The sequence below is a fragment of the Procambarus clarkii genome, chromosome 39 (genome assembly GCF_040958095.1).
Source record: "Procambarus clarkii isolate CNS0578487 chromosome 39, FALCON_Pclarkii_2.0, whole genome shotgun sequence".
Lineage (NCBI taxonomy): Eukaryota > Metazoa > Arthropoda > Malacostraca > Decapoda > Cambaridae > Procambarus > Procambarus clarkii.
Genome location: NC_091188.1, coordinates 3393352 through 3413197, shown reverse-complemented (window position 1 = coordinate 3413197; position 19846 = coordinate 3393352). Strand labels below are relative to the sequence as shown.

General features: G+C 39.3%; 1 protein-coding gene across 7 annotated transcripts in view; it reads left to right on the top strand.

The window, feature by feature from the left end:
* LOC123760328 (E3 ubiquitin-protein ligase RNF8) overlaps positions 1–17260 on the top strand; it is a 30884-nt gene extending 13624 nt beyond the window's left edge. Inside the window, exons 11-15 of one of the 7 annotated variants that reach the window (XR_011230906.1) lie at positions 485–689; positions 2143–2248; positions 5419–5448; positions 8436–8737; positions 14236–17260. Coding sequence is in view for 5 of the 7 variants with exons in the window: in XM_045745922.2 (XP_045601878.2) it covers positions 485–689; positions 2143–2248; positions 8436–8737; positions 14236–14282 (660 nt within the window). In the remaining 2 variants the exon portion in view is untranslated. Of the gene's footprint in view, positions 1–484; positions 690–2142; positions 2249–5418; positions 5449–8096; positions 8738–14235 lie in introns of those variants that run through there. The other 6 variants (XR_011230905.1, XM_045745922.2, XM_045745924.2 and 3 more) reach the window with 6 other exon arrangements.
* Positions 17261–19846: the final 2586 nt, after the last annotated feature.

The following is a 19846-nucleotide window of genomic DNA, read 5'->3' as shown; positions in this document are numbered from 1 at the left end:
AACATGAAACTCATCTATGTTAAAGAGTCTTAGGGATGTGTGAGTCTCATTGGTCAGCATCACCTTTTTCTTTTAGCTCTTTCTTTGACTTGTCTCCTAACAATGATAAGGACCTTTTCAAATGGCCTTTCCACTGCAAGTGTTGGGATTTAAGACAGTGGAGAGTTTAGCTGAATCCACCACTGTGGGACTGGTTGCTATCAGTCATAAATCTGTTTTAGTCAAGAGCCCTACCCTAAAAAAAACAGGCATCACTGGATACCTATTTATTGCTCTTCCAACTATTGGTTATTAACTAGTATTAGGACAACTTGTTTCTGATGGTAGTACCGGCTGTCACAAGTTTTATGGGGTGGGGGTATCGGTAGAATTTTTTTTTTATTACTGTACCAGCATTGAAAGGATTAAACAAATGTACTAACATTACCAGTGCAATTACCACCCTGACCACACTGATTATTATTTTAATCAAATTCATTTTCAGGCCATAATGCTGAATTGCAGCCATACATTCTGCAGATACTGTATTGACCAATGGAAAAAGAATAAGAAAGAGTGTCCAAACTGCCGTGCTCCCATTACGTCTGAGACACGCTCTCTTGTAGTTGATAATTTCATCGAGAAGATTGTGCCAACCTTATCGGAAGAAATGAAGAGAAGGAGAGCAGAGATTGTTGCAGAAAGGAAAGGTATTGTATATATATGCAAACATTGTTAATATGTTCTCTAAACCAGATATTAGATGTTATTTTTATCGAAAGATTACATAACTAGAAACAGTGAATGACAGTGAGACAATTACAGTAATGACTATTTTACAAGCAATGCTGTTGCTTTTGAGGCTGCATTAAGGAAATTTCTCTCTCTGTCCCAGTCTGCCTTCCCCTGTCATTTCAAGGAGATCTCAGAGTGGGCTCCATGCTGCTTACCACCTGGATAGCTCCACACTTGTTAAATTTGATCAGGCTTTTGTGAATCATTAATCCTTGATTGATTGATTGATGAATATTAAGCCACCCAAGAGGTGGCACGGGCATGAGTAGCTCGTAAGGTTAACCCTTAAACCTGCTCTTGTCAGTCTGAAACAATTGATCCATGGCGCTCCTGCAGTTTGTGAAAGATTTGAAGTGCCTCAATAATCAAAGCTAAATATTTTATGTGGTTGTCATTCTACACTAGAGACCTCTGGCAATTGTTTGCCATATTGGGAAACAAATCTGAAAGCCTTGGTTTGTTTCTTTCCTTCCTGTGCAGTATTAAACAATTGGCACCATTTTGGGTGCATCACCTGAATAGATTTGTCTTTATCATTTCTCCTTATGGGTCTTCCTGGTCCATAAAAACTCTTGAAATTTTGCGTAGTGTCAGTGTTTCTGAGTATAGGCATCAGTAAGTGGATCAGTAAATTTACTGATGCCTATACTGAGGAACATTTACACTGCATAATTTCAAGAATTTTTATGTGCCAGGAAGACCTATAAGGAGAAATATATTCAAAATAGTTTACCTGAAAATTAATTTTCAGAATATGACAGTAACATTTCTGCATCTCACTGTGGCCAAACTAAGATAATTACCTGTATAATTTTTTTTCCCTCCACATCAGAAATAAAGGTTGTATAGAGAATTTGTTTATGCACATCTAGATAGGGAAAAAAATCAGTAAGCAGTATGAGGGTTAATAAATCATCTGAAGCCTATTTAAGGGAGCCAAATTTCTTCAATCTTGTTAAGTGATTTAATTAATACAAGTATTTAAGGTCATTAAAAGGCATGACAATCTTTACTTAAAAAATGCTGTAATATTGCATTGTCTAATATCACTTGAAACAATGGCTTTAAAATTGAAGTCAAACATCTTCACTCAAAGCAAAATATATTTTTTTTAATTTCATAGTAAACATAGGGAAGTGCTTACCAAATTATATAACTATGTAATACCTTGTGTACATTTACAAACGGATTAGAAATGTACTTTTCTTGAAAGCCAAACCTTACATTATACCACCACTAGCTCTCCATAAACAATCAGACCATTACAAACCATTTGTGTATAATGGTCTGCTGCTGTTTGCATTTTTTTTAAATCCTTTGTGTATCTTTGATGGTTGTTTGTAATATTTATTATTATATCCCCCACAGCTGTTGTTGAAGCAGCATCTCTAGCCCAAGCTCAAGCAGCAGCTGCAGCAGCAGCAGCACCAAGGGGTCGGGGCAGAAGAGGCGGCAGAGGAAGAAATAGAAATGGGTAAGTTTTATTTTAAAATCTTTGGAAGTAGTATCTGCAGAGGGACTTTCTTCTCAAGATACATTATTGTGATTGTGTAGTTGAAATAGAGGTGTATATATATAGAAGTCCCCGTGGTGTAGTGGTAAAGCACTCGCCCGGCGCTTCGTGAGTGCTTTGGCCTGGGTAATATCCTGGCCGGGGAGGATTGACCGGGTGCCAGTTCTTAAGTGTAGCCTCTGTTCACCCAGCAATGAATGGGTACCTGGTTGTTAAATGATTTGGCAGGTCGTTTTCCAGGGAAAACAATAGGATTAGGGGCCTGCCCGAAATGCTATGCATGTTAGTGGCTTTACAAGAATATAAGAATTCTTATAAATATAAGTAAATATAGCTGGGGTGTAGTGAACATTCAGGTTAAATTATCTATGCCTGAATTAGCCAAAAATGCTCTTGTGGCCATAAGACAGTTCATGCTCCATAATGCTGCTTTATCTCTTTTGTTACAAATGGGGTTCTGATATTCTTTTCTTGGCCTTTTAAGATTAAAAAAAAAAAAAAAAAAAAAAAAAAGACTTCCAATAACCAGCTCCTATCCTTTTAAGGTATCTCTAACTTGTAAACGCGACATAATTGTCCTCATAATGTCGTGGCTAAGAAGCCTCTACATAGGCTTGTCGATGTCCGACTTGGCCAGTTACTGACCTTCTCCAGGGTGCAGCCAATAACAATTGCCGAACTCTCGGATGCCTATTTACTGCTGGGTGAATGGAGTCGCGTGAAGAGAAACATGCCTAAATATTTCTTTCATGCACAGGGATTTAACCTGGTCCCTTTACTGCACTAGATAAGGAGGAATATAGAGTAAAAAAATAAAAAGTAATTTTAGTTACTGTACACCATATATGCAAAATAAATAGGCAAGAAATATTTGCACTATATTTAATTTTTTTTTTACAAGGATTCAGACCATTTATCATTATTCTAAATTTTTTTATTGTTGCTGTTATAACCCCTTAACTACTTAACCCCGTAACTGCGCCAGCCAACAAAAAGTCGTTCTGAGAGTTGTGCTATTTTTTACTTAGGCTATATTTTAAGGGTTTTTAATGTTTTCATCATTCTTTGTGTTTTGAAATGAAAATAGTTGAGTTTGGAAACATTTTGACATTAACTTTACCTGAACATTTATAAAAATAGCAAAAATATGTCCTTAACAATTGCACTATGACAGTTTTGCCAAAAACAGGTGTGCAGTGCAGGGGGGTTAATATACTGCATAGTGGATGCCTCCTCAAAAGGAACAATTTGTTTCAAGACCTCTGTCGTCGTTGCTTCTGATCTTTACCTGCTCCTGTTTTTTTGCCAGTTAATGGGCTTTTATATTTTTTTTAAATGACAACATGCATACGATTCCAAGATCACGTTGTAATTTGTATCTATTTAAAAACAATTTCTTGCTTGTTTGTCTGATTCCTAAAGCAGGCCATGAGTCACAATAGCGTGGCTAAAGTAATTTTACCAGACCACACACTAGAAGGTGAAGGGACGACGACTTTTCGGTCCGTCCTGGACCATTCTCAAGTCGATTGTGAAATCGACTTGAGAATGGTCCAGGACGGACCGAAACGTTGTCGTCCCTTCACCTTCTAGTGTGTTGTTTGGTCAAATCTGATTCCTAAAGTCGGGATTGAATAGTGCTGTGGTTTTATCTTCACATATTCTCATGCCTGGTGCTAGTGTTTACACTTGTGTAGCATTGGTGGATGGGGGCGTTACTTAGATAAATACTAACATTTCTAATACTGGTGGCAAAATAATGATAATAAAATAAAGCATATGTATGTGGACTTTTGTAGAGTGTGTTGCAATATATATATATATAAAGCCTTGGTGACTTGTTTAAATGTTAGCTTTTATTGTAGGTTGTAATTCTTCCTAGCATCTCCAACATTAAGCCTTTGTCACATTTTGGGTAAATATGACTATATTGTATATTGATGAATCAGATATATATATATATATATATATATATATATATATATATATATATATATATATATATATATATATATATATATATATATATATATATGTATATATATATATATATATATATATATATATATATATATATATATATATATATATATATATATATATATATACATATATATATATATATACATATACACATATATACATATATACATACATACATACATATATACATATATACATACATACATTACATACATACATACATACAGACACACACACACATACATACACACACACACACACATACATACACATACACACACACATACATACACATACACACACACACATACACACACATACATACATACACATACATACATACACATACATACATACAGCCGGGAGCACTATGCACCTGGTACCTTTACCGCTAGACCACACTGTACAAAATCTTGGTAGTCGTGAAACTATTTATCCAAGATCCGACAGCGCTTGGTGGTCAACTTGGGCATAGGTATTTCATCAAATCATCTCACTTGGTGAGGTGATTTGATGAAATCAAATCGTGAGCAACACAAATGCGAACAAGCTTGAATGGGTCCCAGTTGCATATTAAGAGTATTAAGATCTTGGAGTAAATAATAAATATAAATACATTACATATTGTGCACAGATAAAAGTTATTCTGATATGTTGCAAGTACAGTATTTAAGAGTGAAAACTCTCCCATTAAATATAAAAGTATGCAATATGGGTGTAGTAGATACGAATTTCAGAATGATATAAGCAATGCCGAACATCAGTCTGGCATATATTTTTTCTGGGTAAATTATGCTACTATTTTACTGTGCCTGTTTTGTTGTACTCGCCTAGTTGTGCTTGCAGATGGTTAAGCTTCGGCTCTTTGGTCCCGCCTCTCAACTGTCAATCAGCTGGTGTACATGTGGGTAATATTTGGTGAGAAGTTCTTTAGACTCAGACACACATGCTTGTAAGGAAGATACTGTTTGTCATGCTGTATTCTTTGGGTATTTATATTAATTTTTTAGTGATTAGGCTTATAATGAAACATTTATTATTATTGTTGTAAAGTGGGGTATTGTGCATGTTGTATTCTTTAAAAGTGTATAATTTTATTATTTTAGTGCTAGGCAAGTGCGCACTCTTACGTAGATTTACCTTCTCAGGTTGCATCGGTAATCATTCTCTCACCCTAGGTGAGTATGGAGGTGGTTTAACAACTTTAAGCTTTGTAAGGATTATCAGGTATCTTGATTATGGGTACAGTACTTAATTTTTATTACTGGATTATTTTATATATACTGTACAGTATTTTTTTTCTGGTAGAATCAACTCGGTAGCTCTGTTGAGCTTACTTGCTGGTACTGGTAAACCAGGTTTCTGAGACCTATGCTAACCTCTGACCTACCAGGAGGTAGGACTAGAATCTAGCATGCTCTTTGAGGCAAGATCAGAGATCTTTCGAAAACTGAGGAAACACCACCAGAAAGGTTAACCAAAACAAAACAAGTGACTGCTTGAAAAAAAATAAATGAGCCCTGAGCCAAGCAAGGCAACTGATCATTGCCATAGGTGAAAAATCCCCACCCCTGATGCACCCAGCTGCCATCAGATGGCAGTCGAGGTCACCCTGAGTAATGACCAACCTCCCACCTCACTCCCTCACACGGTATCAGTCACCAAAGGGGGATCGTTGCAATGCTAATTTTTTCAGCTAAGTGGTGTTGCCTTATCTCTGGAATAGTTTTGCCATGAGTGGTCATTGCTTTGTTTTGTTCAATTTATATCAAATAATTGTTTTGTACCTCCCACATTATATATTCTCTGCTTGTATTTTGCTTCGAGTGAGGCCAGGTGCACTTCTATGCCTTCTTCCATTTCGCTCTTTCAACCAGAAATGCTGTGATGAATATGGATTCCGTCTCTCATGTTAAATTATTCTTCCTTATCAATGGTCTCGTATGCCTTCCCTCATTAGGTATAGATCAAGGTAAGGTTGCCAACTTCCAGACAATGTTTTCCTTGTTCCTGGCATGTGTACCTATTTGTGTAACTTTCTGGGAAGCCAGTGCTTATTCCACCTGGAAGAATTGTTGACCTGCTTTTCTCTGTTGGCTGGGATGAGTTGGCGGTCCCACTAGGTATGGTCCTCGGGGACCATACCCATTGGGACATAAATTACAGGGATATACAGGTACCTCAGTTTTAGTCAATGCCGACTGTTTTTCATTCTGGCTCTGCCATGCTTTCTCTTGGGTACAGGATAGCTTCCTAAGGCCTATGCCATGTGTTGTCATTGGGGGTCCTAATTTGGCTGAGCCTCCTTCAGGGTGGTGCTTATCGGGTGGCTGCTACTTTGTAGGAGAGGTTTCCCACTTGCGCTGTTCGTGTTGCTGTTCTGGTTTGGATAACCCAGAGACTGATCCCCACTGATGATTTTTGATACCCCTTCATCTTTTGCAGCTTGCTTGCTCTGAGCTGTCTTATATAAGGCTTCGGGAGAGGGGGTATGCTTGGGTCACGTGTGTGACTGTCTTTGTCCCAGGTGGGGTTAGGTTAGGTTGGATCACAGCGGATTGTGATCCAACCAGGAGAGCCATGGCCAAGAGTGTAAGGAGCACATACACACATAAGTAGCTAGAATCAGCATTGCAAATGTAATCCATGCCATTGTTTGTTTTGGCACGCTGTACCTTGCTGGTGGTCTTTTTTGGTTACTGTGGTGATCTTTGATCCCCCAGATTCCCATTCTCTCTATTGAGTGAGTCAGATTTTGGTACCGGTCTTGAGTAGGTGAACCAATCTGGTTAATGGAATACGGCTATCACCAGTCTTTTACTTTGTTCCATTCATCCTTAATATAAATTATATTAGACACTTGTCAAATTGTCTTATTATATTATACATAATATAGCTAAGTGAAATCTAAAAAAATATCATTGAATGAAATATCTTTGCTTCTTGTGCAATCTCGTGACTATTTAGTCATGACTAAACATTCTCCACACTTTTTCACACCTGGTATTTCCTTAATCTCTTGCTTTAACAGTGGCAGACAACTTTGTTCAGGGATCAGTATACCTAACTCTTATACGTACTGCTCTTTAATTCCTCTTACTTAAAGAAATATGCGGCCAAGATATATTTATTCTTCAGTAGCTGTTAGCATGAACACTATCTTGAGGTTATCTTCTTCTTGACCTACCTTCTTGACTACCATGCATAATTATGCCATGTGGCTGGAAATAATTATGAGGTCAGAATAAAATATTACTATACGTGGGTGATTTACCCCACAGATGTATTACACAATCTAGATATTGTACAGTACTGTATTGTACTTGACACGGACAGCTAAGAGTTGCCTTGAACTCAGCATGAAGAACCATATTTTTAAGCTCTTTCTTTATTAGACTTTATTGACATAAATTAATATTTGACCACAGGTACATTTGGCTAAGTTAATTGCACCTTTATCTTAAATTAGCTTTGTTTTCCTGGAATCGAGGAGGATATATATATGATCCGCCATGTTTATATAATATTTGACCCCCCCCCTCTCTAGACCACTGCCACTAGAAAATCTTGTTAGACATTTTATTATTTTTATTCCCAGTAAATAGTTATTAAAAAATGCTTGTAACTGAGCAAATAGAGATCAGTAATGCCTTTTGTACTGATTGCTTTTAAAAAATTGACATGTACTCATGCCTTTTAGGTAGGTACAGTATTTTCAAATGTTTTCCTGATTAGTAAATGCCTCATCAACTGTGATACAATTTTGCTTTCTAATAACTGATAATTTTAGCTGAACTAACAGAGGCATGTGGTGGTGTTATTACAGGTGGGGGGGCCATGTGCATCCAGATAATGTTAGCACCAACAGGCCCCCTGTGGATGCTCATCATGTTGAAAGAAGACGGATGCCAGTGTCAAGAAATGAACCTCTAAGACCAGTGCAAAATGTATCTGGTCCACTTGCTCGTAATGAGACTAGTAGTGGTTCCCGCCGCTCATCTTCTAGTCATAGAGCTGAAGTATCTCGAGCTTATACCGACAATTACATACATGATAGATACTGGAGGCCTCCGACTTCTAGACGACACTTTCCAGGTAATAGTGGCTTGGGTACCCCGGAAGATCCCATTGTAGTAGGATCTAATGAATAATTCTCAACTTACAGCACAAGGCAAAGAGAAGTCCAAGCACAGGCAAGACAAATTCACACTGGACACAATCAGATGATTGGAGAAATCATTGCAGCTCCTCAAGCATTAAACATCCAACAGCAGAGAAGAGAACCAGCGCATCAAAGTCATAATAATATCAGAACAGTTTCTCAAAGAAGAGAAACTGGAATATCAGAGGCAATTACACTGAGCAGCAGTACTGACACTACTGATACCAGTGTCAATACAGATTCTTCCTCATTATCTGGGGATGAAAATGTATACTATGGGGGTTATGGTCGGTGCTACAACTGTGGTAAGTATAGTACTTTAAAATATAATTTGATAAGTGCATGCTTAATATGCATTTTTATTTTCATTATGTTTTTGTTATTTTCATTTAATTGCATTTTTTTTTTTTACATACTATGATGGAGTTCAGGTGATGCTGTAGACAAATGGGATTTTAATGTACATGAAAATACTGTACTGCCATAGAGAGATAGACATAAAAGACTTCCTTGCATCCAGCTTCTCTTGTGTTAGGTCATATTTACACTTACTAATTGAATCTTCATATTTCTTGTACACACTTTTGGCAGTACAGTATTTCTTTATACTGTATTTAATTTGGTATTGCATGTAGTCTGGAAACATTTCTGGGTTGGCCCATCAGTAGTTTTCTGGTGATCTGTGATTACAAAGCCTAATGGTTCTGTAATCACAGCTAGCATAAAGGTGCTAAGCAAATATCACAAATACGAAAATGCAACATTATTTGCCGTGAACAGTCAGTAACTATAGTTCTTCCTGGGAAAATAACAGGACTACCCAGGATGAGCTAAGCAACATGTCAGACTGTGGGAGGTGTCAAGCCATTTTGAGGCAAGACTTGAGGTATAAAATGTGGAAAAAAAAATTCCATACGGGCTGCACAGAATTATCTTCCCTGGACTGGTTAGAGACAGATAGATCTGAACAGACCTAATCAAACTGATTAGAGAGGTGCCCGATGTACATAAACTGACCTTTGCAGAGCAATTGTCATGTATGTATGCAAATTTGAATAAGATTAATTCTAACACACAACAAACTGCATAAGCCACTAAATTCAACAGCCACATTGCTAGTGTGAAAAATAACAGAATTGATGGTTAAAATGATAACGTCAATGTTGACAGGCCAAATTATAACATTAATAATGAGAGCCACATTAGCAACAGAGCAGATATAGATAAACATAAATTCTAGAAGACGTAGCTGACACCAAAGATAAGATCAGGTTGCAAATACCAGCACAAGAGTACATACAGATCCACTGCACATGTACAACAGAATCACTGCACATGTACAACAGAATCACTGCACATGTACAACAGAATCACTGCACATGTACAACAGAATCACTGCACATGTACAACAGAATCACTGCACATGAAAAATTGCAGATATGGAACCAAAGGTGCAAAATGCAGTTTCACCCATACCCAAAAATGTTGGAATGTGCTAATGAAGCAAGCATGCAAATTGCAGATTTTTAAATTCTAAATTGTTAGCTTTTAATTGACAATAGGAAATGCTAGGATCACGAATACCCAGAATTTCACATGCGAGAGAAACTGAATTTGAGATGGAAAGCCCACTACCCTGCAATTTTAAGATGGTTTTAAAAGCATACAGAAAGAGGGCTGGGCAGATAGGTTATGGGAGCAGACAAAACAATGCAAATGTGTGGGAGGGGATGGAGAAATGCAGAAGATTGTACTCCAAATTGGACATTCATTCATGAAGCATGCACATCCTACACTCCCCAGTTCAGCAGAAACAACCACACTCCACAGTACCATTACTACTACCAAAACTGGATGAATCATTTCCTAAACAATACTACTCTTGCATCAGAATGAAGACGGAAAAGAACTTATCACAACCTCCTAGAAATTACTCTTAAAAAATGGAAAGTCATTTTTAAGTGCCAACATTCAAGGCTTGGTTAAAAACAAATGAAGTTCTGTCCATAAATGGCTCCCAAGCAGAATTAGATTGTGTTTGGAGCAGTCACAAAAAACCTGTATGAGAGACAGTGAAATCATATTTATAAATTCAAGAGGAACTTAAGCAGTCTGAATAAGAACAGAACGATATAAGCAGTCTGCCTCTGCTTATTGATTACATTATGAGGTTCCTGCTTTTTCCTGACTTGTGGACAAACTCTTTCTTTTCCGTGGAGGTTTTGCATGACTTGTACTGTACCCGAACACTTGAGTGGCATGTGGTCAGTTTGATCTTTCTGGTGTTCTTGGGTGGCGCATCACTCGCATCACTTGTAAATTGCCAAATGCTATCGCCTGTGTTGAACGGTAGTGGCAGAGCCACTTTTGTTAGTGTTCAGCATCAACACTTTGTTGGTGGTATTTTGTATGTTGTCTCAGGCATTTATTTCACTACCTGCTTGGTCATTCTTTTCCCGAGCCTTCTTGGTTTCTGGATTGGGTTTTGGTTTTTCTTTTCTCCTTGGTCCCCTGTTACCCTTTCAGTTTGTGATTTTGTTTTGTTTTTATAAAGCATTGTGTTCGTTGGCTCTCGCTTCCAGGTTGGGTTGGGGAGCTTCTTGTTCTCCTTTGGTAGTGGGAGTGCATCATTTGTTGTCTGGTTTGCAGCTTTGTTGTCTAATATATCCTATATGCTAATATAGCCTGAGCCGATATTCAGGCTCGGAGTATTGGCGGTGTATTGCCTTGTCAGTGTTCTGTGGCTGTGCCAGACTTGTTTAACATTGGGTTGGATTCCCCAGTCACTGATTCTCCTCTTCTCTGGGGGTTGCAGGCTTTTACTCTCCTATTTTCCTGGTGAGTTTCACTTTTTTGTTTTATTCTCTGTAGTGTTATAGCAAATGGAGCCACAGTGGAGCTCTCCCACAAAACCAGCTTTGAATGTAATGAAGTGCCTCTTTCATTTGGGTCTTTGGTGGCTCCCTGGGTCCCTTGCTTTCCAGGGACATAGGTTAGTTGCTTTCAGTCAGCTTATGACTGGGGTGTTCCACTGGTGGATCTGGGAGCGTCCCAGTGCTGCCACTTAGTAATAATCAGTTGCTGCTTGCAGGTGAATGATCTTATTACTTGGCATCTCAATTTCTGAGTTGTTTAGATGTGTCCTCTTGTTATCTGGTAACTGATTTCTCAGTAAGCAGCGTGATCAATTGATCATCCTGCTCTCTATACCTTTGTGAGAGGGTTAGGATTTGGCCTCTGGTCCCTCAGTAGTTTTTAGTGAATTGCAAGCGACTGGTGTGACTTGATAGGCACAAAGCAATCCAGAGCAACTAGCAACAGGGAGCCACCAAAGACCTACCAGAAAGAGGCATTTAATTATTGTATAATCAACGATGTTTTTTTGTATTTCTTCCCTTCATTTCGGCATCTTATTCCTTTCTAGGCTGGAGACTTATGCTGGTAGGGTTCTTTGTTCTTTGGTAGATGGAACAGCCTTAGTTTCTGGAACATTGGACTCATTGGGGGGGGGGGGGGGGGGGGTGGCTACCAGTGGTTGAGCGGACAGAACACTGGACGCGTGTTCCTGTGGTCCCGGCCGCTTGCGAGAAACAATGGGCAGAGTTTCTTTCACCTTGATGGGCCTGTTACCTAGCAGTAAAATAGGTACCTGGGGGTTAGTCAGCTGTCACGGGCTGCTTCTTGGGGATGGAGGCCTGATCGAGGACCGGGCCGTGGGGGCACTAAGCCCCGAAATCATCTCAAGATAACCTCAAGATTGTCTGAACCCACACATCCTGAGGTTCTGTTTCCTTCAAAGTATCACTTGGAAGACATACCTTGGTCCTTACAAGTGGATTTTCAAAGTCGGGTGTAAGGCCATCTGTATGGTCAACTAGTGGCAGGTCTTCTGCTGTCCCATTTGTGGCTGTATGGCTTGTCAGACTTTTTGCCTTTAGTTGTCTCTGCACCACCTGTCATGTGTGTTGGTTCCAATTGTGATACCTGGAGCTTACCTGGAGTTGTTGTTATCCCTGACAGGCTCGACTTAAGATAACTTGGTCCAACAGGCTGTTGCTTGGAGGGGCCCTCATAATCAGAAGCCACTCTCTTCTTTCATGGCTTTGTGGACCATCGGTTAATGCTGATTACTGTCGCTTCTTATTGTCAGGCCTTGGATAAGCTTCTATTGTTGATTTAATGTGGGTGTCTCATCTTCTTCATTTTGGAAGTTATCTTGGGTTTTCTTTTACCAACAGCCAGATCATTCTGCTCCAGAGCCTTCTTGGTCTTCAGATTAGTTTTTCTTTGTCATCCCCTTGTTTGTGTGCCCCTTTTAGTCCAAGAGGTCTTTTTTTTTTTTAAGGCTTTTTGTTAGCCCTTGCTACCGAGTGTCGAGTTGGTGAGCTTCATGATCTTCTTTGGAAGTGGGGGTTGTGTTCATTTTGTCTTGGGATTGGTTCCCACATCTTCAGCCTTCGGCTTCCTTTCTAGTGAAAAATGGGATTGTGGATTTTTGGAGGAGTTCTTTAGTGGGTGATGCTCGCTTGCTCTGGCCTGGTGTTCATTGTGCTGTCTATCCGAGGATAGCAGTGTGCCACTACCTCTGCCGCTAAGATGAATACTTTGTTATGTTAATCCAGTCTCTGGTTCCTTGTTCTAGGATACAATTGTCTCAGGTGGTTTGCAAGGTGGTTAAGTTTAGCCTGCCCCTACTGTCTATCTGCTGGCCTCTGACATCAGCAACTTTGCAGTGGTGTTTACTTTGTTCTTCAGTATGCTCTGGGGCTATAGTCATGCTTGTGATTTTAGGTGTTCTTGCAACTCGGGACCTGGTTAATGTTCCTAAGCAGCCTCAGGCTTATGTGGCATTGAGTCAGTTGAACCGGCACCCAATCCCTCTGGGATTATTCATCTCTATTCTTCCCATGGTAAGCCCTTATTGTTGTCTGCTTTGTCCATGGTTGAGATAGCTCATGGAGCAACCGAGGAGGCTCTTCCAGAAATCTAGCATTGAATATGATGAAGTGATTTTTCTAGTGGGTCAGTCTGTAGCATCCCAGTCCTGCACCTGCCATTCATCTCTTGGTGTTTGGGGATCACTGCTTGAGGTAATATGTAAATTACTGATGTGGCTTTCTGGTGACCCTCGAGACACCTGGGCTGCCACCTGGTGGCGAGGGAATTGTGCAAACTAGCGACCTAGATAATGATTGTGTACCTAGTTTTTTAAATCAGGATTGCAGATGTTGTCCAAGCAGTTACTTGTATTGTTGTGCTCTACTTATGACTTTCCAATGGCTCTATTCAGGGCAGTGCAGGGTGCCAGAATCTGATCCTGGTCTCCAGTAGATGCTTGTGATTCATTAGAGCCAGATGGGGTATCTAAGGTTTGGAATGATTCAAAAGGGTAGCTCAGGGAGCCACTGAGGGACACAGCAGAAACAGATGTTTCATTAGCAGACAATGAGTCACAATAACGTGGTTGAAGAAATGATGACAAAACTCACACATCAGAAGATGGAGAAATGATGTTGTTTCGGTCCATCCTGAACCATTATCAAGTTGTCATCAGACATTTCATTACACTCAGTGCTGGATTATTTTCTCTAGGCATATGTCTCTTGACCCCAAACGAGTGTGAAATGGTAAAGATAATATATGCATGTAGCAGCTCGTGATCGTCATCCTAGTGACCAGGCAGTGGGGACCTTGACCCCCCCCCCCCCCCCACCGGAATCAACGTAAAGTATGTATGTGTTCATGTATTATTATTATTATTATTATTATTATTATTATTATTATTATTATTGTCACTTTTCAGGTCGGCGAGGTCACTGGGCTACTGGCTGTCCTGATATGTGGTTTTAAGTTCATCATTGGCTGGTCATTGCCTATGGGCCATTACTTAGTCTTGTTCAGTTATGGTCAATAGTGTGTATCATTGTGCTGTGCACACACACACACTCTTGTCTTGTTGGTGATGACAGTTCAAGCATTTCATTTAATTTTATATAAATTGTTGAATGCTAATTTTTGTGCGTGAAGGTTTTATTTGCTGCCTGTGAGACCAAACATGGCCATACAGTGTGGACCGTAATAAAGCTGATGTAGTTAGACGGGTGATAGGTTCAAAGATGTAAAAACTGACTTGTTTTAATACTTGACAGGCTGCCTGGGTCACATCCTGCACATTAGGCCGTGTTTCTTGTTGCTAACAATGAAAGTACAGCGTCATCTCAGATGCTATTATCCAGGATTTGCTTTCAATAAGCATTTTATAAAAAAAATCTTAATAGTTGGTAATTTTTAGAGTACTGGTATTGTATACAAATTTTAGAAGTACCTATATTATGATAAATAATTATACAATTACTTTTTCTTCTGTATTTGCAGAATATTTAATAAAAAGATATTGCCTCTCCTGTCACTTTTTTTCATTATTATAAATTTTGTGATTTTTCCTGATGGGTGCACACTTTAGGTTCCCCAGACTAAGCTTAAGCTGATCAAGTCAATTCTTGAGGAGCATGGACCAGAATATGGCTCTCTACAACATGAGGGGCGTTTGGGATCATGGGATGAACCCAAAACCGCTAAAACTTGACAGAACCGATAAGTGTAACAAAGGCAACTGTGTGAACAAAATTAGGTACCTCTAGGTAATGAGAAAAACAGTCATTGTCGTAGGGTAAACACCATAACTGTTATGCACCGGACTGCCATTAGGTTTCCTGCCCAGGTCACCCGAGGCTCGAGCTAATTTGGCCCATCACTCATCTGATCTCAGCATAGAACATCTGACAGGACCCATCCTCTGTTTCATGCTTAAACTAAGCCATGCTGGTGTCTTTTTCCTGAATTATTATTTACATTGGGGGACTATGACATTGTATTATTTCCTTTCTACTTCTTGATTGAGTATTTTATGTCACAAATTTTTGCATACACTAGCTTTATATTTTGCTCCAATTGTTGACCAGGGTTCCCTTCCTTGGTAGACTTATGTTTCCATTTTTCCCACCAAGGATACCTGATCTGAGGGGTTCTGGGTTCCTCCACTACAATCTTGACTGGTTCTCGCACTGTGAGATCTGTTGATGGGAAGTGTGGTAGTTATCAATGTGCATGTGTTGAGTCTGTTGGAGCTCTGCGCCTTGGTGAATGTATGCTTGGCTCTTGTAAGTGATTGATTGTTCTTGTCCGTCATTTCCTGTGCCATTCCGTGCCTGGTATTTGTTGTCGGGATTCAGCTAAGATGTTTCCTTCGTGCTTGGCACTCACATAAAGCCATCAACGAGGTGAGCCAGGTGCCTGGTTTCGCTTGTCTTTTGTTGTTTTTTTTGTCTTGTATATGTTTTCTACATTTTACTGTTGCCACCATTTTTTCTATTGATGTAGAACCACCTCTCTCCTGATGGGTTCCCGTTGGCTTCAACCTTGTGTCTTTTGCATAGCTTTCTTTCTATGGCACAGGTGTTTTTCAAGCATTAGGACTGGGGGGGGGGGGAGGTCTTGTGGTGCCAAGAGTATCAGGTCTTGCTCTTGGGTGCTCCATACGGGGTCTCCTCCATTGTGAACAGTGAGCTGGTGGTAGCAGTACCCAGAGCCATTTGCTTCAATTTTGTTTATGGCATTTGAGGCTGTTTCCTTTGGGATTTTTGACGATGGCCTCAAACCCAACTTTTGTTCTGGTAGCCCATGGGTCCTCACCTCCAATTTGGGTGGGAGGGGGCAGTCTAGCTGAAGCCCCAGCTAACCTTGCCTGCCACCTAATGGTGGTCAGGCACATTCCAGTTAAGGTGTTCATCCTGTGGCCATGATTGTTTACCTTGTTACCTCTGGGTATCTAATTTTCTTCAACCAATTGTTTGCTTTGCTGCTTTTATACTCTCCAGTAGGTTTCTTCTCATTTTGGGTTAATTTCTTCTATCCCCAAGCTTCTGTCATCCTGTGGAGAGCCAGATTCTGGTTCTGGCCTGTGATGGGCAAGGGTGGAACTCAGAGGCATGGGGTATCTCCTTAACATTTGGCTTAGTGAGTAACTCGGTGAGCTACTGAGGCCCACCAGAAAAGGCCATTTCATTACATTCAATGCATGATTTCTAAAAATGTTAACATTTGACTTAATTTTGTTTTGTGGACAAAGATATTTAGAGTATAATGATTTTATAATGATTAATGATAATAATGTTAAAAGATTTACCACCTTTATTTTATACCATGGCTGGTATGTGGATACTTTTGTCTGGAAAGGTTAAATTTTAAATCTAAAAGTTGTGGGAAGTCTTGTTTCTATTCATTTGAAATGAGTTAAAAAGAGGGATGAGGGTTTTGGAATCTTGATACTGGTATATCAAGAGGCAAAATAATACAAATTCAGTTAACAATATGTTCTTGTTAACCTTAAACTGCAATATTTTTCTTATTTAGCAATCTATAAGTAAAAAATAAACATTAGTAATAAAGGCTTTAATGATCACTGTAGTCATGATCAAGGCTGCCATATCAGCAGCCAGAGGGTTTTCAGTTCAAAACAATTGTCCACTCATGTCATGGGACAAATTGATTAGTATAATAATTTTGTTTTCCGTCATGTATAAAACTAAGTAAAAGGGACACATCATTTGAGGAAATAGAGGGGGTAGATTCTCTGCTCTACGATATGGAAGGTGGAGTTAAATTTTTCTAATTTGCTGAACAATTACTAGTGTACACAGTAGTGATGGAATGTTGTAATAATATAATGTATGAGAAAATATTTATCTTTCATCAATATTTTCCTATGCTTTTTGTTAGTTTTTTTACTTTCTGATAATTACTTGTATTAAAATGTACATATAACAAGACTTTTTATTTTATTATTCCTCTAAACTATGTGAATTATTGCATTAGATTGTACATGGGATGGTAATTGAAATAATAGTAGAATATGTTATTAATGTGAAGAGGACATACATTATCTGTTGAACTCTCCATACTAGGTGGATGAAACGTTTTACTATATTTTATTTCATATATATATAATTATATATATATATATATATATATATATATATATATATATATATATATATATATATATATATATAATGTAATATAATATAATATACATACACATATATAATATGGCTTCCAGACCTAAAAAAAAAGACAGGATTAGAGGCATTAAACATACCAAAGCAAGTAGATAAAATGAAATAGTGATATGATTACCACATAAAAAATCACAACAGGAATCTACAAAGTTCCTGTCATGATTTAAAAAAAAAAATCAAGAGTAAGAAGCCACAAATTTGTGCTAAGAAAACATAATTGCCAAAAAAAGTCGGTAGTTCACTTGCAAACCGAGTTGTGCACAATCGGAACAATTTAAATGAGGTGATTGATGCCTAAAGCATCAGAAGTTTCAGTGTCAACAAAGATTATTGGGTATGACCTGGTCATACGTCAGGCTGCGAGCAGCCGCGTCCAACAGCCTGGTTGATCAGTCCTGCAACCAGGACTGATCAACCAGGCTGGTCGACGACCGGGCCGCATGGATGCTAAGCCCCGGAAGCACCTCAAGGTAACCTCAAGGTAAGATGGGATTCCATGAGCATAGTTCTCATTTTGTAATTACTTTTAGGTAATTACACACAGGCACCTCCCTCCACAAAGCAATAGCTCTAAACACTCCCCCAGGACATGAAAGTGAAGAAAGGGGAAAAGAGCTACAAACTTGTGAACCTCAAGGGCCCATGGAAAGGCTGCAGGTTGACTAAGGCAAACCACCCCACAGACATTATGGAAAAACCAGGCTCTGGAACAAGGAATCAGACGAACTGGTTTGTCAACACAATACCTGGACACCCCAACTAGCATGCAATTACCACTACAACTGAAAAAATAGAGGGATCAACCTATGACTAAAGAAACCAAGACCCAACAAGCTAAAGGACCCCTTCGTAACCCTCCAACCTCAAGTCAAACCAAGAAGGAAGGTGGCATGTGAAGACAGAGAGCCTTGTGCAAACATTTCATGACCATACCTCTGGAAGAGGTGATGCTGGGGAAAAACATGCAGGCTCGGTCACCTGTAACACTAATGGTAATGGCAATATGAGAGAAATAGCATCATTCACAGAAACACTCGTGTCTGTCATTGAAGTAAGATGGAAAGTATTGAGGGGAGTGACCAATGATTTTATAGTTCAGGTTGAGAAAGTTGTTGTGGTTAACAATATCAAAGACCTTATGCAAGTCAACAAATGAGGGTACAGTACTAATTTTTGTCAAGAGCTGCATGTATCTACCTGTTGGAAATTTAAAGGATCAGTATCCCTGCAGCCTGGTCTCTGACCAGACCTCCAGGTTGCTGGACTAATCATCCAGGCTGTTCAATGCGGCTGTTCGTAGCCTGACTTACAATCAGGCCTGATCGTTCAGCCTGCCTGATCAGGTATCCTTTGAAGGTGCTTGTCGAGTTCTCTTTTAAACACTGTGAGGTCAGCCAGTTATGCCCCGTATGTGTAGGGAAAGTGTGTTGAAAAGTCTTGGGCCATTGATGTTGATCGAGTTCTCTCCATATGCCTATTGCACCTCTGCTTTTCAGTGGGGCTACTTTAACATCCAGCTGTGCCATGTGGTCTCGTGTGGTGTTATTTCTGTGTGCAGATTTGGAACTAGTCCTTCCAATATTTTCCTAATATACTTGACTTATATAGTCAAATATATGAAAAACAATTTTTGGGAGTCTGAGGGCATATTGGCAAGAACTAAGTACAGTATACTGTATTGTGTTTTAACTAGATTGGAGTAAAGCTGTTGTACATTAACTTTTCAAATATTTTGGACAAGGTTATCTTGAGGTTATCTTGAGATGATTTCGGGGCTTTTTAGTGTCCCCGCGGCCCGGTCCTCGACCAGGCCTCCACCCCCAGGAAGCAGCCCGTGACAGCTGACTAACACCCAGGTACCTATTTTACTGCTAGGTAACAGGGGCATAGGGTGAAAGAAACTTTGCCCATTGTTTCTCGCCGGCGCCTGGGATCGAACCCAGGACCACAGGATCACAAGTCCAGCGTGCTGTCCGCTCGGCCGACCGGCTCCCTATGAGCAGATTTTTTCTGAGCAGGATTGATATTGTGAGCAGGTGAGCAGGATTGATATTGTCTAAAGTAATTGAATTTACTGAGACAACTTGTATGGACTAGTGTTACTCTAGCATTTTTAGTGATACAGGTACTGTATCAGGAAAGGCGCGCAATTAAACTTGATTTATTGTAATATTACGGCCGAGTATAATATTTGAGTTTTTTTTATAAATTAGGTTAGGTATCAGAAAGGTTACTTAATTTAAGTTTTTAAGTAACATCTGAGGAATTTGTTGGAGAATAAATATAGAGACTTGGGATAACTGCCTGATAGTCATCTACAGTATATTGATCTGGGAT